The sequence below is a fragment of the Taudactylus pleione genome, unplaced genomic scaffold (assembly GCF_031769625.1).
Source record: "Taudactylus pleione unplaced genomic scaffold, aTauple2 ptg000004l, whole genome shotgun sequence".
In the NCBI taxonomy this organism is placed as follows: Eukaryota; Metazoa; Chordata; class Amphibia; order Anura; family Myobatrachidae; genus Taudactylus; species Taudactylus pleione.
Genome location: NW_028284407.1, coordinates 7,405,001 through 7,425,946, shown reverse-complemented (window position 1 = coordinate 7,425,946; position 20,946 = coordinate 7,405,001). Strand labels below are relative to the sequence as shown.

Genomic DNA, 20,946 nt, shown 5'->3' with positions numbered 1-20,946 from the left:
ACTCACTTTCCAGTAATGGGGACCCTAGCATCTAAAAACTCTAGGTATAGTATATGGAAACAAGACCAATGACTCATCTCACAGTGAAGACATCACAGGAGTTGAGAGTATCAGCATGAACAGTTCACTGCATTTGGCTTTACATTTTTTTGGCTTTGGTGAGATAACATAGTGGAGAGTACGTCTCAGCGAGTTATGCTTCAGGTTGGGTAAAGGGGATTCCTAGCAACTTGGGATGAAGGTGAATATCACTTTAAAATATTAATAATAATATTACAAGCATTATTATATTTTTAGATTGTCTGTGAATGGTTTCATTTCTTCCCCTTTTTCATTGGCCCTGGGCACGCGCCAGGGGTGCCCATTGTCTCTGTTTTCATTTGCTTTGGCGATGGAGCCACTGGCATGTATCCTACGATCTCATTCAGACATTATAGGTTTGTGAGGGGCTGGAAGGGCAGATAGGGTGGCTTTATATGCTGATGACTTATTGTTTTTATCTAATTATGTAACCAGGCTACCAGCAGCTCTTCAAGTCATAGATTTATTTGGAGTGTGTTCTGGTCTAAAAATTAACTGGGATAAGTCATATATTATGCCACTGCTCGGTAACCTCTTTAGACTCTCTTCCTCTTGGGTAGACCATTTTAAATATTTAGGTCTTTGGATAACAAACACACCTAGTGATTTTGTTTCCCTTAATTTAAACCCTTTTTTATTTATGTTAAGGATAAAATTAGGGGGGTCAATTTAATAAAAATGGTTCTGCAACCCAAGCTATTATACATACTTCAACATTTTCCTGTTTTTCTTTCTGCTGGTATAATTAGGAAACAAAATAGCTCCATTTCTTTACTGGTTTGGGTGAATCATCATTCTCGTATTATACTCTTAATAGGACTAAATCTGCCGGAGGTCTTGCATGGCCGGATTTTAAATACTATTATTATGCAGCTCAAATGGTACATCTGCAGATATGGCTTCAAGACCTGTCTAGTGATGCTTTACATGTTCTTTTAGTATCTCAGTCATACACTTGGTTACTTATCTACAAATATTGTTAGAAGGTAGAATTATTGCATCCAGCCCGCCCTTTTTAAAGCAAGCAATAAAAGTTTGGACGCATGTCTCTGGCATGATAGAGGCTCCTGGATTATATCCTGATACTTCCTTCAGCAGCTCGAGTATACTGACCAAACTTGCCTAAAGCAGGCCATACAGTGTGCGATAAAGCAGCCAATCCGATGGATTGGTATGATTTGGCTGCTATATATCACACCATGTATGGGCATGATGTCGGATCGAGTGCGCACCCGTGGGTTCGTACATCGCACTCCCTGATCTTACTGCAGGATCAGTCGATTAGGGGATGCGATGTGCAATCCCATTCAGTGCTATACGAGAGGGGAAGAGGGGAGCCGGCGTATCAGGCGGTCGGCCACCCATCGCACCGTGTGTGTGGACTGCCCAATATGTTGGATGTCGGATCCCCCGTCGCGTCGCCGGCTTAATTTATATAGGCAGCCTGTGGGCATTTCTACACTAGGTCAATTGTATGATAACTCGGTTCTTTGCTCATTTCATTAGCTTAGACAGCAGTATTATTCACCATCAGAGTATTTCTATCGATATCTACAGCTTAGACATGCCTTGTTTACACAGTTTTCAAATTCATCTCGTTTTAATTTCTTCTTTATTAAAAACGTTTTTGCTGACTCTCGGCCCCCGTAAGTCTTTATCACACTCTTATTTGTTTTAATCATCCTTTCACCATACTGAAAATTAACCTAGACTTAAATCTCAGTGAGAAGAGGATTTGGGTCTTATTAAAGATGAGACTTGGGCTGAGGCATTGATGTCTCCTAAGGTTTCTACAACATCTATTAGATTTCAACAAATTCAATTGTTTATTTTACATCGTACATATCTTACTCCGTTTCGATTAGTTAGTTAAGGAGGCCGCTCTTCCGATCATTGTCCTAAATGCTACACAGAGGAGGGGTCATTTAAGCATTTATTGTGGGAGTGTCAATTAGTTCGCTAATTCTGGGAGCGGGTTAAGTCTGTTTTAATCGAACTGGGAATTCCGAATGTAATACACCAGTAGCTTGTTGTTTGAGGGAAATCTTGTTAATAATAATAGTAAACAGTTTATAATAAATATGTGTGCCTTCGCTAAAGTGTCTATTGCCCGTTTATGGATGGCTCCCGAAGGACCGAAAGTTGATGCCTTGTTGTCTTTGATTCGCCTTACTGTTCACCATGAAAGAGACGTTTATATTACACGTAAGGCGGAAATTAAATTTAATCAGATTTGGGGTAGATGGCTGGAGTGCAGATTTGCCTCATCATAAAGAAATAAGGAAAATTTCATAGTAATTTATCTCTAGGAGAACATTTATCAATTATTAGATGTACATAATGGTGTATTATAGCTTTCTTGTGTATTTAAGTTATGATAAGAGAGCCAATGCAGCTTTTGAGAAATGTAAAACATTTTTTGTTTGTTTTTTTGTTTCCCTCTGCCTTTCTCTTTCCTTGTTATTCTATATATAAGTGATACTATGTATAGGCATAAAATATACACTGTAAAATGAGATACTGTAGTTATTAAATTTTACATGGGAATATAATTTTTTTTCTTAAATTACATATTTTAGTTGTAATTGGGTTGATTACAATTATTAAGCATATAAAAGGTTGTATTTAAAGTTAGTATATATGTTATTATATTTAAAAATGAAATATATATGATTTAATAACGGTAATTTATGTTATTCATATGCACTATTATTGTCACTATATAATTAGTTAGTAAAATTAAAGCTATTACACTGATAGTTAATACACTTATAGTTATTATAATTGAAGTAAACACATTTATAATCAATAGGATGGATAGAAATTGAATACTACCTGCGCAAACTCTTGGGGTAGTAGTATGAGCAGCGGGCACTAGGAGTAATCCCCACTCCTAATTAGCATAAGTAAAAACAATAGTTGTGCCTGCGCTTAAAAGATGGTGAGGTGGTAATGAGATAAATGAGTAGAGATAACTAAGTACAAATGGTGAGTATTTTATTTATTTATAAGTAGCAGAGTTATTATGGAGTCACAGTGCTCCTTGTCTGCTAAACACTTCTGATGCAGGGTGGGAAGGGGGGAAGGTATAAGGAAGGGGGATAGTGAGGGATGCCGGATGGAACATGGAGGTGTCTAGTGCCAAAATGATTGGGACTAGTAATTGTTGTTAGAGGGGGTTGTGTGCGTATAGCACACTGGATATGATCATTGAGGGTGGGTAATTGTCACATGGAGCATCCAAATAGATAGTGGAAAAAAAGAAAAAATTAAAAAAAATAGGATGAAAGATAGATAAAAATTATAGAAAAAATTCTAGGTAATGGCGCTCTGGAGGGGCGGCGTCCCATGCCCTCCGGTCCGTCAGCTTACCCTATGTCCTGTGAAACACCACGATCCTCCACTGTCCTTGGTGGTAATCGACCCGCTGCCTGCTGCTTGAGTGTGTGCCGCGTTACACACTTGCTGTGGTTCCTTCCTGTTCGCCGGACACGGGGAAGTCTGACGGAGCCCACGCTTCCTTGCGGTCACGTGGTCCCGGCCGACTGATAACGCGTCTGGCCGCTCGACCCACAAGCCGGTGGGGAGACTTAGGAAATGTAGTTCTATTATGCAGCTCCGGGTGTGCACATATGTTGTGTGCCGGACGAATTCAGTGGATTCATTGGTGGATTCGCTGGCAATAAATCAATAAAGATGATGGTGTGTGTAAGACTGTCTCTGTCCAACGCGTAGCGGCTGATTAGCCTTCTTCAGGGACTTGAAGTAAGTGAGTTGGTAGTTCCTTTATAAGGGGAGTGCTCATGATGTGAAACATGATGATTAACAGTTGTCATGGATACAAATCATGGTAAAGTGAACAAAGGTGGGTAATTGGTTGCTCTGCATCACCTGGGGCATGATGATTGATAGTTGTCATGGATACAGATCATGGTAAAGTGAACAAAGGTGGGTAAAGGTGGGGTGGATGAAAGGATTGTTGTGTGGGTTGAGCAGGAGGGAAAGTTGGTGGGTATGGGTAAGGATATTGAGGGAGAGGATAGTACGGGAATTGTGGTTGTGTGTGAGAGGCGGGGTAGGGCTATGTTTGCGGTGGTGTAGGATTAGTGAGGACCTGTAACTGTTCAGGTGCAGGAGTGGTTGCAGGTGTGTCTGCTGGCTGTGATGTTATCGTCATTTCTTCTAGAGCTTGAATACTGACAGCCATTAGTTTCTCGCTCTGGGTCTCTCTCTTTTAAGAGATGTTCTTGTACTTAAGAGAGGGTACAAATTACTTGTTACATTTTAATGTTTTTTTTTCAATAACTGTACCTGCACCACCATCAACATAGGGTGGTGGTGGTGTGCGTGAACCACTGGCAATACCTGCCACAACGCTACCTTGCTGCACGTGCATGCTATTTTGCGGCTCGCGCGCATTGCAATTCAGCGTTGCGGGTGTACTTTCTGGTAACGTGCTCGAGACACTAGTTTGCGTCTCTTGCACACCTTTAAGCCACGCATCCCCCTCATGCTGCCATAATTTTAAATATTCATTATATTTTATCTTTTTCACTCGAGAACGCACCAAACAGATGTGAGCTCAGACATTGTTCAATATCTCCTTATCAAAGCTACCAATTCTAGGAAACGGCCTAACACTCTTCCTCGTCATATTAAACCATAAATCACAATACCTGGTTGCATTGGCTCTATACTTAGTATGCATAATATGTTGTGCCGACCCAAGTGGCGCTTCCAACAGCAGCAAATCATCTAACATCTCTACCGTTTGCTTGGCCCCCATCCTGTGAGAGCCCTAAGTTTTTCAATAAAGATTTAAACTGGTGAAAGACAGTCTAGATACTCTCACTTACCTATGGAAGAAATTTCTAGATGCCTCCACTCACCTATGGAAGTTATTTCTAGATGCTCCCACTCACCTATGGAAGAAATTTCTAAATGCTCCCACTCACCTACAGAAGAAATTTCTAGATGCTCCCACTCACCTATTATCTCTCAGTTTACAATCACAAGTTTCCAGTGCGGCTCAATTACAATGCTCAAATAACCCAACCTAATTACTAAACACTGCAATCACACTGAGAGCCGGTCCCTACAACAAAGACAACATGTACACCTGCTGATGTGTATAGAATGGTAGCTACTACCGAGCAGCTAGGCTAACTCCTGCACCTAGCCCTTAAGGATCATACAATGCCCTTAATATTTAGGACCCGTGTTACACCCTAAACAAATACTCACAGTTACACACTTTTTTCCTGAGCAGAAAAATTCACGTTAACCCAGTTATTGACAACAATTGATAATTTAATCTCAACGGCTTTGTTTAAAACATGAGGCAGCAAGACCGGAAATACATATACGCTATTGTGCGACTAGTCGCATACGCAATAATGCAACTACTACACAACCATATTATGACTCTTCAGTTATATTACAACTTACCTGTGTACACAAAACTGCAACTTAGCTGTGTATGCAATAATACAACTCAGCTGTGTATGCAATAATGCGACACCCCCTTTTTAACCTACAAAATAAAACAGAAAAACAACCTATCGATGAAGGAAAACAAACTTTTTCCTCCCCCTTCCCTGGATTCTTAATCAGCGCTCCTAAAGTCACAGTAACCGGTAGCGCACTCTCAGCAACAACGGTGGTAACAGATTCCGAATGCACAATGTGTTCTCCTGTCAGGCGCCTCCACCCTTTTGCTGTGAGTTCGATACCGAGTGTTACAGACCGGTTGCGAGATTAACCTGCGAGCCCCCATCTGTTATAACATAATTAAACCTTAGTACAATCCTGCCTATACCTTCTAAATCCTGCCTATACCTTCTAGAATTGTCGCTATTTGCGTACGCAGTCATACAGTAAATAAATGCATTCAGACATTGAAATGTGTTTCCAATGCACAAAAGTTATTATTCAACATAAAAACAGTAGGTTACACGCTGTGATCTAAAGACAATTTAGCGCAAAAAATCATACAGACCCAAGGTACAGTTATACATATGCACGCGCACTGGGACCAGTTACCGGCATCAACAAGAAACCTCCGTCAACAGCATCAGCAAGAAGACTCCAGGTTGGGGTCTGAACGCACATATATACCCTTACAGGGATAAGCAATACAATAGGCAAGTTTGGCATAATTTCATTGGTTCTCCGTCACGGTGCTTCTGTTACAGGACATTTAATAGGTCGATTCAAATGGACACAGGTCAGCCTCCGACAGCCTTTTGTCTCCTTTTTCCCGCTGCATGCATAACTAAGCTGCTAACATTACAAAGTACATTTTAGTGTTTTAACTCTCTACAGTCCATAAGTTGCGAACACATGTTGCGATCTTCTCACCGATGACACCGGAAAGCTGTTGAGACAGAGTAGATCAGTACAACACCAAACACGGTTTGCTTATCATGTACTAAACCTTAGATATGAAATTGTTTTTATTTCACAACATTAGTTATAAATTAATAAACCTTGAATATTACACTTTGAAGCTATGGAACCTTTTATGTGAGTATGCAGTGTGTAAGTCTATCTATGATGGATAACATACATATATATATATATATATATATATATATATATACATATATACATATATACACATATATACACATACCATACCCTTCCAAAACATGTTTATTTTAAAACTACTATGCAAGGGTTATGAGCAGTGAGCTTCACACTCAAACAGGGTGGAGACCCCCAGCTGATTGCTGGTGCCATCATGTCTGACAGAGAATTCAAAAGTTCTCTTCTGCCTATTTAGGATACCTGTGTCAGTTCTTTTCAAGCAGATTTCTTATCATTGTTCATTCAGATTTCAATTGCCACAGCTACACCTGTCCACATGTGGGGTCTCTCCATTTACATGCAGAAATACCCACAGTATCCTGGTATATTGTTTTTCTAATTACTTTTCTCAGGAAGCTGTTTTACTAAACTGCATCAATACTGTGTTTGTTATGGTATTTTTTTATGCAAGATTGTCCTAAGATACATCAGGGTATGGTTTCTGAAAGGATTATTAAAACATTGCCATATGTACTGAGCTCGTGAGTTGTAACTTAAAATGGCGCTGGGCGGCCATTCGCAAAATGGCATCGTGCAAATCTCATTTTTAAGATGGAGTCTTGTCACCATTCGCAAGATGGCGTCGTTCCAATCTAATTTTAAACTGATTCTGTCTCAGCCAATTATCCAGCTTCGACAGTATTAATAGATTAAATATAATAGAGATTCTTTAAAATTATAATAACAATATGGTTAAAATGCTTTAATAAACCCATTACAGCCACATCAGCATTCTTCTGTCAACATAATGCTGTCAACATTTTGACTGTTGACAGCATTACTGTCGACAACTCTTATGTGGCCTTTTAGATTTAATGGTGATAACTAAATTACTAGTTACGAGCATAGGAGACAGTGAATTACTTATTTGTGAGTAGATTGAATTTACTGGGAGAAGTGGAGAGTTGAAAAATATCATCATCATTTGTGGTTTAAAATAAAGAGAAGGTTCCAGAGGATTTGGGACAGGAATTGAGTAGAATTTTGTCAATCTTGTTGTTAAAGTCAGATGCTGAACCTTCGGCAGTGATGGTGGTCAGGGGGATATCTATGTGAAGGTTGAGAAGAGATGTAACTGTTTTAAAGAGGTTAGAATCCAGATGAGATGATGAGAGATTGGAAGTATATTTGTTTGACAGCATCCAGAGCCTTTCCTTATAAGTGTTAAATAGCAGCATTTTTTGAGGAAGTTATCAAAAGTATGAGATTTTGCCAATGACTTTCTACTTTGCAGGAGAATTTGTAAATGCCATCACCAAAAATCCAGTGGCAGGTAATTGTAATTCCCAAATATTAAAATCAATTGGACCAAACCAATGTGAATGCAGGGCACAAATTGCAAATGAGCAATTGGATCAATTGGGAGTAGCTATATAATGATCCTGGATGTTCAGTCCTGTCTCTGTCATGCACAGTCTGGGGTGACTAAGTGTATGCCATACCATTAATCTCGACTAAGGCAGGTTTTATGGGTATAATATAGATATAAATATTAGGAAGGTAGCAAATTCATGATTTGGTACAATTTTACATGTAGGTCACAAACCAACAATTTGGACCAATCCTTATGATTTTGACTTCCAAATCCAAATTCCTATTTCCTGCAGACTTATCACTTCATGGAACTAAAATTACAGGTAAAACTTTTAATTTGTATTTAGACTCGACTTGCTTCATGCTAATAAGTATTTACATATGAAAATAAAGATTTGGATAATCATCAGCATTGTTCATTGATAAGGCTGTACAAAACTCAACGTTGTTAAATAGTTGATATAACAAATAATGCAAAAAATACATACATTTAGAACATACAAGTTTGCAAACAAAAGGTATATAAGTAAGATAGAGGGTAGAGAGGAGCATTGTGGGAGCTTACAGTCTAACTCTAGAGGTATAATGTAGTAGTTGGCACAGACTTTATAACCGAATTTAGGCATCAAAATAATTTGAAATATGAATTCAGTGCATCAAAACATTTTTTATTAAATTTTAAAATGTATTACACTTTTATTAAGACATTATAATGATGAGTCAAGTAATTACAACATAATGTAAACATTTCGGTATATAACTCTACCTTCATTATCCACTTTCAGAAATACCAAGTTGTATACAATGTTGGTAGTTGCCCAGCAAACAATGGACCTGCAGTACCTGTTGTGTATGATTTTGGCAATGCAGAAAAGACAGCAAATTGTTTCTCACCAAATGGAAGAAGTAAGTTTTTTGTCTCTGGAATATATGCTGATGTTAAAAAAAAAATAATAATCAAAGATTCCTATTAACTATTTTATTATTTTATTGTTCACAAATACACAAAATTAGGTGCATATACACTGCTGGGCATCTGTGTTGAGGCTCTGTACATTTTTTTGTAGTTAAAAAAACAACCAAACTAATCACTGCACGCTGCTCTTCTTTCGTGCAAATCACAAGTGGGGAAGCCATTTTTTCTTGCACTGCAGTCACAAATGAACTGACGTAACACGTTCAAACCTGCACAGCAGTGACTGGAGAGACAGCAACATAGTACGGAAAGCGTTGATAAGACAGTTCGGCCAACAGAAGTTTTAATATAACTGGAGTGTGCATATAATTTTTTTACTCACCCTCTTACATATACACACACAACTGAAATTTGCCATGGCGATGCAGTTATAGTGGGAGAAGTTATGGAAAGTTACTAGCAATCCTGGTGATGATCCAAATTTTGACAAAGTAGATATAACTATGGGGACAATTGGTCTAGCAGTGGAATCACATGTTCTATTATTCAGGGTAAAGCAACAGCACATCATGATATGTAGGTAACTCTGCAAATGACTTATTAAGACAAAGGGCTAATGACAAGAATTAACTTGAAGTGCACATTGTATGCACCAGAACTTAGTGCATGTAAGAGCATGAACGAATACATAGACAGAATTGTATCCATCTCTCAGCAATTGACTTCAGTGGGGGAGGTTGCAATGGTGATGCTACAAAGTCTTATGCAAGTATGACTTTGTTAGGATCCGCAGGTAGCGGATCATCTTGGTGGCAGTTTCCAGTCTTGGTTACTACTGCAGACTGCATCTAATCCTGTTTTGCCTGTGTTCAGTTCATAGCATGTCATTCATGTCTGTCTGTGTGTTTTTCTTGGGTGCTACTAATCATCTGCCTCTCTGCAGATCTCAGGTGCACACCAGCCTGTGATAGGACTTACTCTCTGCTGGAGATGGCTCTGATTGGGTCCTGCTTCTCTTAAGTTACAGCCAGCCCTGCACTCTGTGCTGGTTATACTGTCTGAACATCAGTACACAGACTGTTTCCCAGCTTCCAAGCTGCACCAGTGCCCAGACTGTTTCCTGGCTTCCAAGTCGCACCAGTGCACAGACTGTTTCCTAGCTTCCAAGCTGAACCAGTGCACAGACTGTTTCTCAGCTTCCAAGCCGCATCATTGCACAGCCTGCTTCCAAACCGCACCACTGCACAGATTGTTTCTCGGCTCCCAAGCTGCTACATCGGCCTCCGGCCACCACTGGCACTCCAACCACATCCTCGGCACCTTGCCACACCAATGGCTCCTAAGTCGCATCATTGGCTCCCAAGCTGCAACATCGGCCTCCGGCCGCTCTACTGGCTCTCCATCCACACCATCGGCACCTTGGTGCACCAAAGGCTCTTAAGCTGCATCATCAGCTCCCAAGTCACAACATCAGCCTCCGGCCATTCTACTGGCTCTCCAGCCACACCAATGGCACCTTAGCCGCACCATCAGCTCCTTAGCTGCACCATTGGTTCCCTAGCCGTACCATCGGCGTTCAGCCACACCGTTCGTACTTTGGACTATTCTTTTATACGTTTTTGCCTGTTTTTGGTGACAATAAAGTCACTTACTTTGATTTCACCATACATCTCCTGTTGTCTCTCTCCTTAAGGTATTCTGGTCGTCTGGACCCCCAGACAACCGTAGCAGACTTCTTGGTAGTAGCATTAGAGTTAAGTACTATGAAGTTAACCATAGAGACTGTACATGCTAAATTATTGCAGTTTCATGAGCAAATACCTACAGAAACAACTGCTGAAAATTCTGTTTTACCTCCCAGGTCCCTCTGCACCTCCTGGTCCCTTTGCACCTGCTGCTCCGCTCCCAGTGAGACCCGATCACTCTGCGATTGGTGATTGCAGGAAGATTATCTTCCCACAGCCACTCAGTGGGCATTTTTGACTGGTCGCATCAGATGCGACCATGTCAGGGAATGCCCAGCCTGGTATGGTCGCATCTGATGCAACCACACCAGGCAAGTGGTTAAGGATGTGTGAATCAAGTAAAGTCAGAAGTATAATGGGAATCCAACCAATCTACAGAGGTGATGCACAAGCAGCTAGGACACCTACAGTAAGCTATGACACGCTACAGAATCTTCAAAATGGTATGGTGACTGGTATGTTAATAGCCAGTCCTGTAAGACCAGCATGTGAGAACTGTGTACAAGCAAACATGTTGCAGTTTTCTTAAAATTGCATCCAGAGTACAAGTGCCATTGGATTTTATATTCCGCTGTGTGTGGAGCAATGGAAGTAGAATCCAGGAGTGTGAAATGTTACTTCATGACAATCATCAATGATACTACAAGGATGACACATGTATTTCTTAAGAAACATAAGCAAAGGTCTGAAACTGAAAGTAGCAAAAAACTAAAAACTCCAGCTATGCTGAATGGTTCAAGTCTTTACAAAATATTTTGGGTCGAAGCAGTACATACAGCAGTTCACCTCAAAACTTTACCTCTATTTCATTATCTGTTCACAGCACAACCATCTCCTTTAGCCCCCAAGTGAGGTGTCTTGTAATTATCCTGGACTCCGTCACCTCCTTTAAACCACACATTCAGTACCTTTCGCAGTCCTGCCATTTCCATCTCAAAAATATTTCTAGGATTAGACCCTTTCTCACCCTGGATGCTGCTAAGACCCTCATCCACTCACTGAACATCTCCAGATTGGACTATTGCAACCACCTCTTATCTGGCCTCCTTGACACCCACCTATCTCCACTCCAATCTGTCCTCAATGCTGCTGCCCGGCACATCTTTCTTCCCAAACATACTACCTCTGCCACACCACTTCTGCAAGTCCTACACTGGCTCCCCTTCAGAACCCAATTCAAGCTTCTCACACTCACTTACAAAGCCCTCATCCATTCCTCTCTCATTTACATCTATGTCATTATCTCCCTGCATAGTGTTCACTCTAGCTCCGGTGGCAGGCAGGGCGCCGGAGCTAGAGAGGGCAACTTTGTGCGCTCCTAAGGCGCGCGTGCGTCCGAAAAAGGGGTATAGCCATGAAAAGGGGGCATGTCTATGAGACGCATCCCATTTTCGTCAGACTTGGGGGCATGCCCGGCACTTACGGACACGCCGGGCAGCCCCCAAGCGCTGCAGACAGTGAGAATAGATGCCGGCGTCTATTCTCCAGCGGTGACCGGGTCACTGCACATTTCTCCACCCGCGGGACACTGCGTCCCGTGGGTGAAGACGGCACCCGCAGGCTGTGAGGGCAGGGCGCTTTTTTCCCTCTTTCTGGAGGGCAGGGTGCTTTTTTGCCCTCCAGAAGGAGGGCAGGGCGCCGCGCCCCGCTAAAACAGCCTAGCGGGAATGCTACCTGCATACTCCTGCCTGCTCTCTTTGCTCTGCAAATTAATGCCTCCTCTCCTGCCAAGTGATTACTTTCTCCCGTGACTGCCTCCAGGACTTTGCCCGAGCTGCTCGCTACCTCTGGAATTCTCTACCTCTTCCCATCAGACTCTCCACCTCTCTACAAAAGTGCTCTCAAGACTAACTTCATCAAAGCCTTCCAGCTCTCATCCTAACCCTTTGTCCAGTGCTCACTGTCTACCCCATCTGTATCATTTATGTGTGTCTGCCCTGCCTCTTTAGAATGTAAGCTCTCAAGAGCAGGGCCCTCTTCCCCCGTGTGCTTTTCCTTCCCTTACGTACACTACTATGTACTCAATACTCCTAACAATGGCTCCTATCCCTTGATATCTGCCACCCTGCTGCTTATTTGAGTGTTATGACTGCTGTTGCACCAATGTTTATATATCATATACCCATCTTGCGTTGTCTTGTGCTGTAAGTCACTGTTCTCTTGTTCTCATGGCCGGATTAAGGGGGGGACGACAGGGGCGGGCGTCCCTGGGCCCCCACACACAGAGGGCCCCCACACAGGGTCGATGTGACCCTGCCGAGAACAGGTGCTGGCAGCACCTGTTCTCGGGAGGAGGGCGCTCTGCAGCTGCATGCAGCAGCACAGTCAGTGCTGCTGCATCAGCTTGCGGCAGGGCGGTAGTGTGGACGGCACATAAGTGCCGTCCGCACTACACAGCACAAACACACAGGCGCCGGCGCTGGCAGCTGTGTGTTTGTTTTAGCAGCCGATGAGAGTCAGTCAGACTCTCATCGGCTGCTGCTCCCACTAACGGAGCCTCCGTCTTCTGGCTTCCGCAGTGGCTGATGGGAGATCTCCCATCATGCAGAGCGGGCCGGCACGGGAGGACGGCAGATGGAAGAACAGAGGATTAAGGTAAGTGGAAGTTGTTTTTTTTTCTTGTGTGTGTCTGGGGGGGGGGTACTACTACTAATAGGGGCACTGCAGGGGGTACTACAAGGGGCACTGCTGGGGGGTACTACTACTAGGGGCACTGCAGGGGGTACTACTACTACTAGGGGCACTGCAGGGGGTACTACAAAGGGCACTGCTGGGGAAGTACTACTACTAGGGGCACTGCAGGGGGTACTACTACTAGGGGCACTGCATGGGTACTACAAGGGGCACTGCTGGGGGGACTACTAGGGGCACTGCTGGGGGGACTACTACTGGGGGCACTGCACACTGGTGGGACCACTACTGGGGGACACAGCCTAGAGGGGGATTACTACTAGGGGTACTCCTGGGAGAACTAATGTTGAGGGGGGACTGCTACTGGGGGCACTGCTGGGGCAGACTGCTACTGGGGGCATGGCTGGGCTGGGCTCGACTCTGTGTGGCTTGAAGGGGCCCCCCGCAAACTTAGTTGCCCTGGGGCCACCACAAGCCTTAATCCGACCCTGCTTGTTTTGCTCAACTGTTATGTACTTTATAAGGCACTGCGGAACCCTTGTGGTGCCATATAAATAAAGGATAATAACAGTAATAATTGTTGATAGTTTTCATGTTGAATATTATTATGTTAGCATAAGTCTCCATGTTTCTCATCACAGGTGAGATGTCAATGTGTATGATGCTCATGTCATGTGATGAGAGGCAGTCATGAGTGAGGGGAGAGTGTTGGATGAGGTGCACTTTGACTCTGCCTCCATCCTCAGTGTAGACAGGTAAGCTGAGGAGGCAGTCTCTAGGACCTGCCAGAGCTCAGCATGAGGACATACTGCGCATGCATGACTTCTCCGTGCATCTTTTCTCCCTGGTATTCATGTTGACTCCAGGGGGTATACTTACTAAAGTGAGAGTTTTTAGAAGTGGAGATGTTGCCCATGGCAACCAACACGATTCTAGCTATTTTCTTTAAGAAGGTGCTAGATAAATGTTAAGTAGAATCTGATTGGTTTCTATGGGAAACCTCTCCTCCTAAAAACGAAAAACCCTCACTGTAGTAAATATACCCCTAAGACTCTCCAACACACTAGCCGTGCAGAACTTATACAAAGCACCACAAGTACACTGGGTGCCAGACTATAGATGGACAGTAAAAAGGTCGACAACATCTAGATCAGGGGTTCCCAACCACGGTCCTCAAGGCACACTAACAGTCCAGGTTTTAGGGATAGCCATACTTGAGCACAGGTGACTTAATTAGTACCTATGCTATTTTGATTTAACCATCTGGTCACAATCATGGATATCACTAAAACCAGGACTGTTAGTGTGCCTTGAGGACCGAGGTTGGGAATCACTGATCTAGATAGACACCAGATGTTAGACAGTCAATAGGTTGACAGGGACAAAAGGACGACACGCTAAAGGTCGACATGTAAGAAGGTTGACAGGTACAAATGGTCGGGTCAGAAGGTCGACACAAAAAAAGGTCGACACATGTTTTTTTTTTTGTTGTTTAAGGTTAGGCCCTTAGCGGAGGGTTAGGATTAGGCACTTACCCCGACAGTTAGGGTTAGGCACTTACCCCGAGGGTTAGGCACCAGGAGGGAGGGTTAGGATTAGGCACTTACCGGAGGGTTCGGGTTAGGCACTAGAAGGGACAGATAGGGTCAGGCACCTACCCAGACAGTTAGGTTTAGGCACCAGGAGGGAGGCTTAGGCACTAGAAGGGACAGTTAGGGTCAGGCACCTACCCCGATGGTTAGGGTTAAGCACCAGAAGGGAGGGTTAGGTGCCAAGGGGAGGGTTAGGGTAAGGATTAGGGCTAAAAAAACAACAAAAATCATGTTTCAACCATTTTTGTGTCGACCATTTTCATGGCGACCTTTTTGCCCTGTCGACCATTTTGTACATGTCGACCTTCTTACATGTTGACTTTTAGTGTGTCGACTTTTTGTCTCTGTCGACCTTTTGTCCCAGTCGACCTATTGATTGTCTAACATCTGGTGTCTATCTAGACATTTTCTACCTTTTTACTGTCTAACTGTTAATCCACACCCAAGTATACTATATCACCAATGCTATATGGTGCGGGCATATTGCTAACATTCGTCTGTGCATTTACTGCTCAGACATCCGGCGCACTACAATGCCTAGTGATACCCTCAAGCTCTAGGCTGCTTCTATATATTACAGTTACACCTGTCATATCCCTGTGTCTTATGCTACGTGTAGTTCTACCTGGTTCAATAAACATAAGAATTGCTTAAGCTGTACTGTGTGTGGACACTCAACATTATATATACTTTGGTCAAGTGTATTCTCTCCTGGTGGGTGAATTGTCTGGGGCATTGGCATCACAAGGGGTGTGCTGGTGGTGCAGGCTGCACCCGGGTGTCACCCGTCAAGGGGTGACACCAAAGTGCCGACTCCCCCTCAGTGAAAGGAGCCAGGTGCTGTACTGTAACATTATGTGCAGCACTCGGCTTCTGACAAAGTGAGGGAGCCGGCACTACATGAGTGGTCCCCGGGTGCTGTCTGTAACGCCACCTGAGCTCCCCAGTTGTTACGGGGTTCAGGCCGTGAGGACACGCCCCCTCCAAGAGGGCACGCCCCCTTTCTCCCTTCATCGGGTGCAATAGCGAGGAGGGACGCCACTGGTCTGGGGGACTACTAAATCCAGCACCACTGCTGCTCACCGCACAGTCACACAGTTATGCTAATAGGTTATGGGCCCAGCAGTCTCAACTAAAGCTGGCCACACACTAGACCAACTTACATCCAACCAGCCAACTTGTTGATTGGTTGGAATGAAAATCTGGTAACATATGGGAGTAACTGATGATCAGCAATTTGCTCCTAAATGCAAGAAAACAGATGAAAATGGTCATCAGACAAGTTTGTTAAATATTTGATCTAAATTATTTGTTCAAACAACAATGTTTGTCCATTTGCCGGCGTTTGGGAGCAAATTGCTGATTGTCATTTGCTTTCATCCCTTACCAGATTTTCATTCCAACCAATCATCTAGTTGGCTGGTTGGACAGATAATCTTTAGATGTGTGGCCATCTTTAGGCTCTGGATCCCCATACAGCTACCGATACTCTTTTAATAAAACTGGGAACATTGATAGCCCTTTTCTGAATTTGCTAATTCTAGTTAGCTGATGGCACAAATGTATTGTTACTTGTCTCCAATTTATATTTTTCTTTGGTCTCTGGGATTTTCACAAGTACAGTACTTTGGGGCAAGTAAGTAGAATTTCAAGTCCCTATACTCAATTCACACTGTTTCTTATATAGAGGGGAATGTAACTGAGTATGGGTTTCCAGCGACAATAAAGTCAGTTTGTAGCAGTTACCAGGGAGAAAAGTCCTAGTGCTATTGGCACTACAGCTGGTTGGACACAGTAGGGGGAACCAACACTATTTTTGCCGGCCCCACTCTCCTGGAGGAACCAACCCTGGTGCCAACTGGCCTAGAGCTGTTTGGATTATGGTGGGGGGACTCCAACACTCCACTATCTTGTAGAGGGGGGACCCTATGCTTTATTTTACTTTTAATTAGTAAGTTTTAACTGTATTTCATAATATGCAGCACAGTGATGCTGGTACACACTGGCAGATATATATCTGGTGTCCGTCGGCCAGTGTGTACCAGTGATATGTCTGTGAACGACGTCGTTCACAGACATATCACGTCGGCTGTGCTGCACAGCCGATGCCCAATATATCTGCTGATATATTGGGGCATCGTGCTGTGTGTCAGCTGACCGCCCATACACTTGCAGTGGAGGCCGCAGGGAGGGGGATGCGACACGCCCCCGGCCAGAGGGACCCACAGCCAGAAGACAAATGATGGTTGTTCAGTATGTATGAACAACCATCATCTGCAAATATATCTGTAGAGTGTGTACCCAGCATTAGCAGCTATCTGTCTTCCCTCTGGGCTGTCTATTATGCAGTGTGTTTTTCTGGTATAATTCCAGCTATTTTCAAACTTACACACTATTACTGTATATCCAGATAGATGTATATTTAACATTAGAAACATCTGGGCTGTGTCATGCTGAAAATGGCGGAGGTCAATATTCTGGCGAGTTAAGCCGCATACACACTAATTTTTATGAATGATATGGACGAGACGATATCATTCAATGAAATATCGTTCATATTGTTCAGTGTGTATGCCATGAACGACCAACGATGCGTGCTCTCGCGGGTCGTTAGCAATGTCTTTTGTCGTCCGTATATCTGACGAGATCGTGAAGAATTGCCTGTTCAGAGATGTGGCAGGATGACTTCACTGAAAGATATCTTTATAGATATCTCTCAGTGTGTACACCCAATGGCCCTGATTCAGAGCCGGACGCTCTGACCAGAGCGCTCGCTCTGAATCAGGGCCCACCTCCATAAATATGGAGCGTCCTCCTGGACGCTCGTATAGCTGTGGGTCACCACCCACAGCATATACGAACGTGCAGGATGATGGTCGCGATGGTCTTGACCATCGCGACCATCGAAACTGCGAGCAGAAGCCTGCGGTTGAGTTTCTCAACCGCAAGGCCAAGAGTGATTTTGGCTCTATCAGAGCCAAAATCACTCCCACTGACATCACTAGTGATGTCAGTGGGGCCGGCTTCAGACAGTAGGCGTTCCCTTGGGAAAGGGGGCGTGCTGTCAGTCAACGGGGGCGTGCTGTCAGTCAACATCGACAGCACGCCCCCTTTGATGAGACACTACGAGCGAAGGAAAGTCCTTCGCTCGTCGCGTCTCGCGCATGCGCACGACGGAGCTCCCTCCGTCGTGCGCATGCGCAGTGCAGACCATCGACCCACTTGCGAGCGGACAGCCGCTCGCGAGTGGGTCTGAATGAGGGCCAATATCGTTTGTCCTGCACTACAGAAAGTTCAAGGGAAATCTTTCACCAATATCGTTCATACAGCTCATCGTCTAGTGCAGGGGTGGGCATCCTTTTTCTGCCCAGGGCCCATTGTGATATATCTAACATTATTTGTGGGCCCGATGCAGGCCACGCCCCCTCCGTGTGATGTCACAAGGGAACGGGGCCACAATCTCCAGTGATTACAGCAATGCCTGGAGTATCCTGAGGATGCTCTGGGGAGCTATAAGGGCAGCGATGTGACCAACTGAAGCATCCTAAGGGTGCTCCAGGCGGCACTGCTGCATAGATTCTGGCTGCAGGGTGCCATTTATAGGTACCCTGCCATCCAGATGGGACTAGCAGAAAAATGCTCTGAGGGCCAGACCAAATGATTAAGGGGACCTTATACGGCCCCCGAGCCTGAGGTTCCCCATCCCTGGTCTAGTGTGTATGAGCCTTTAGGCTATACTCATATTCTATTACATATGGTGACTACAATCTCAACGGAAAAATGCCCGCAAACCTCAATTTAATGACCCTTTGTCGATTTCCACAACCTTTAATGCCATCATTCTTTTATTTCTCTGTAGTACTACACTGTCCTGTATAACAATATGTACAAAATTATTATAGAGTTTTTACTAAACATATAAAAGCAAAAATCTGATTTGCTACTATTTGTAATTTTCAGTATATTTCCTCGTCCATGTTGCAGTTTTAATGTGTGTTCCAATGACATTGTATAAATAATAGTGAGCTGCATTTCTGACAATGAACAATGAAACCTTAAATTCTCTTTTGCAGATGAACTCACTGCTGGGTTTATCCAATTCCGTGTGTTTAACAATGAAAAAGCAGCACTGGCCTTATGCCCCGGAGTGAAACCGACCAAAGGCTGTAATTCTGAACATGTAAGTTGCTGCCAGTCATAGAAAAATAAGTGAAAAAATGTATGATTCAGATGCAGTTCTGGCTGCGGACACTTGGTGCTCTTTTCAGCAGACTGCGCATGATGGAGGATACGAGAGAGGCTGGTGTGTGGCCAGACCTCTCTATCTGTGAAATCAGTTTTTCTGGGAGGCAAGTGGACTGCTATCTTGTGAACGCATGGAAAAGATCAGTCTCATGGAGTCAGGGCATACTAACGCCCGAGGGGGCTCATGTGCCCCTCCTACCCCAAGCCTTGCGTCTTAACTTTTTCCAAGTCACCATCTTGCCAGTAACATTTGGTAAAGTGTAAATAAATAACTCCTTCTTCTAGCTGACATTGGTGTATATTAAAATAAGACAGAACATTTCAAAATACAGACATTCAAATGTTGACTTTAAAAATATAGTTAACTGCACATACTGTAGTGTAACCTAAAGTCAAACTATAGGCAGGTGTACATGCTTTACTTAGAGCAACAAAGCAGGGCATTAGCGAATGGCTACTATTATTTATTTACTTATTTATTTATTAACAGTTTTTTATATAGCGCAGCATATTCCGTTGCGCTTTACAATTGTAAACATTAATAGAACAAATAACAGACAGATATATAGGTAGGAAGGTCCTGCTCGCAAGCTTACAATCTATAGGGGAATAGGCATTGATACACAAGGATAGATGCTATATATTGCATTTTAGTCCAGCTAGAATGCACAGTTTCTTGGTCGGCTGCATGATCCAGTCACACAGGAATGTCGGCCAAATGTCATGAGGATATGAGAGAAAGATGATGTGTGAGATTGTGTGTGGGCTGTGAAAGGGGATGTAATAAGATATGGAAGCTATGAAGGCTATGTGGGCGGTGCTGGGATCAGATAAGCTTGCCTGAAGAGGTGAGTTTTCAGGGATCGCTTGAAGGATTGGAGACTAGAGGAATGTCGTATTGTGCGTGGTAAGGCATTCCATAGAGTGGGTGTAGCCCGAAGAAAGTCCCGTAACCGTGAGTGGGAGCAAGTAATGCATGGGGATGAGAGACGCAGATCTTGTGCTGAGCGGAGAGGTTGGGTAGGGAGATACTTTGAGATGAGTGAAGAGATGTATGTTGGTGTGGTTTGGCTAATAGCCTTATGTATAAGTAAGAGTATTTTGTATTGAATACGGTAGAAAACTGGCAACCAATGGAGGGAATGACAGAGCGGGGCAGCAGACGATGAACATTTGGCAAGGAAGATAAGCCTTGCAGCTGCATTCATAATTGACTGTAATGGCGATAGCCTGTTTTTGGGAAGTCCAGTAAGGAGGCTATTGCAATAGTCAATGCGGGAGATAATAAGTGCATGGATTAGAGTTTTTGCAGTGTCTTGTATGAGATATGGTCGAATTTTGGATATGTTTTTTACATGTATGTAACATGATTTTGAGACAGATTGAATGTGGGGAACAAAGGACAGTTCAGAGTCAAGGATGACACCAAGGCAGCGAGCTTGTGGGGCAGGGTGGATTGTCGAGTTATCAACAGTGATAAAGAGATCAGGTTGGTAACTGTTGTTGGCTGGTGGAAATATAATTAATTCTGTTTTAGAAATATTAAGTTTCAGGTGGCGAGATGACATCCAAGATGAAATTGCAGAAAGACATTCAGTGACACGACCAGTACAGTTGGTGATAAATCTGGGGAAGATAGGTAGATTTGAGTATCATCCGCATACAGATGGTGCTGAAATCCAAAAGAGCTGATTAGTTTGCCAAGAGAGGAGGTATAGATTGAGAATAACAGAGGCCCTAAGACAGAGCCTTGCGGTACTCCAACTGATAGAGGTAGCGAAGAGGAGGTGGAATCAGAAAAACGAACAGTAAAAGAGCGATCAGATAGGTAGGA

At 43.5% G+C, this 20,946-nt stretch overlaps 1 protein-coding gene across 1 annotated transcript in view; it reads left to right on the top strand.

Annotated features, from left to right (window-relative positions):
* LOC148543383 (intelectin-1-like) overlaps positions 1–20,946 on the top strand; it is a 55,155-nt gene that overhangs the window by 13,466 nt on the left and 20,743 nt on the right. Inside the window, exons 4-5 of the mRNA XM_088468533.1 lie at positions 8,769–8,889; positions 18,941–19,047. Coding sequence (XP_088324659.1) covers positions 8,769–8,889; positions 18,941–19,047 — 228 coding nt within the window. The remainder of the gene's footprint in view (positions 1–8,768; positions 8,890–18,940; positions 19,048–20,946) is intronic.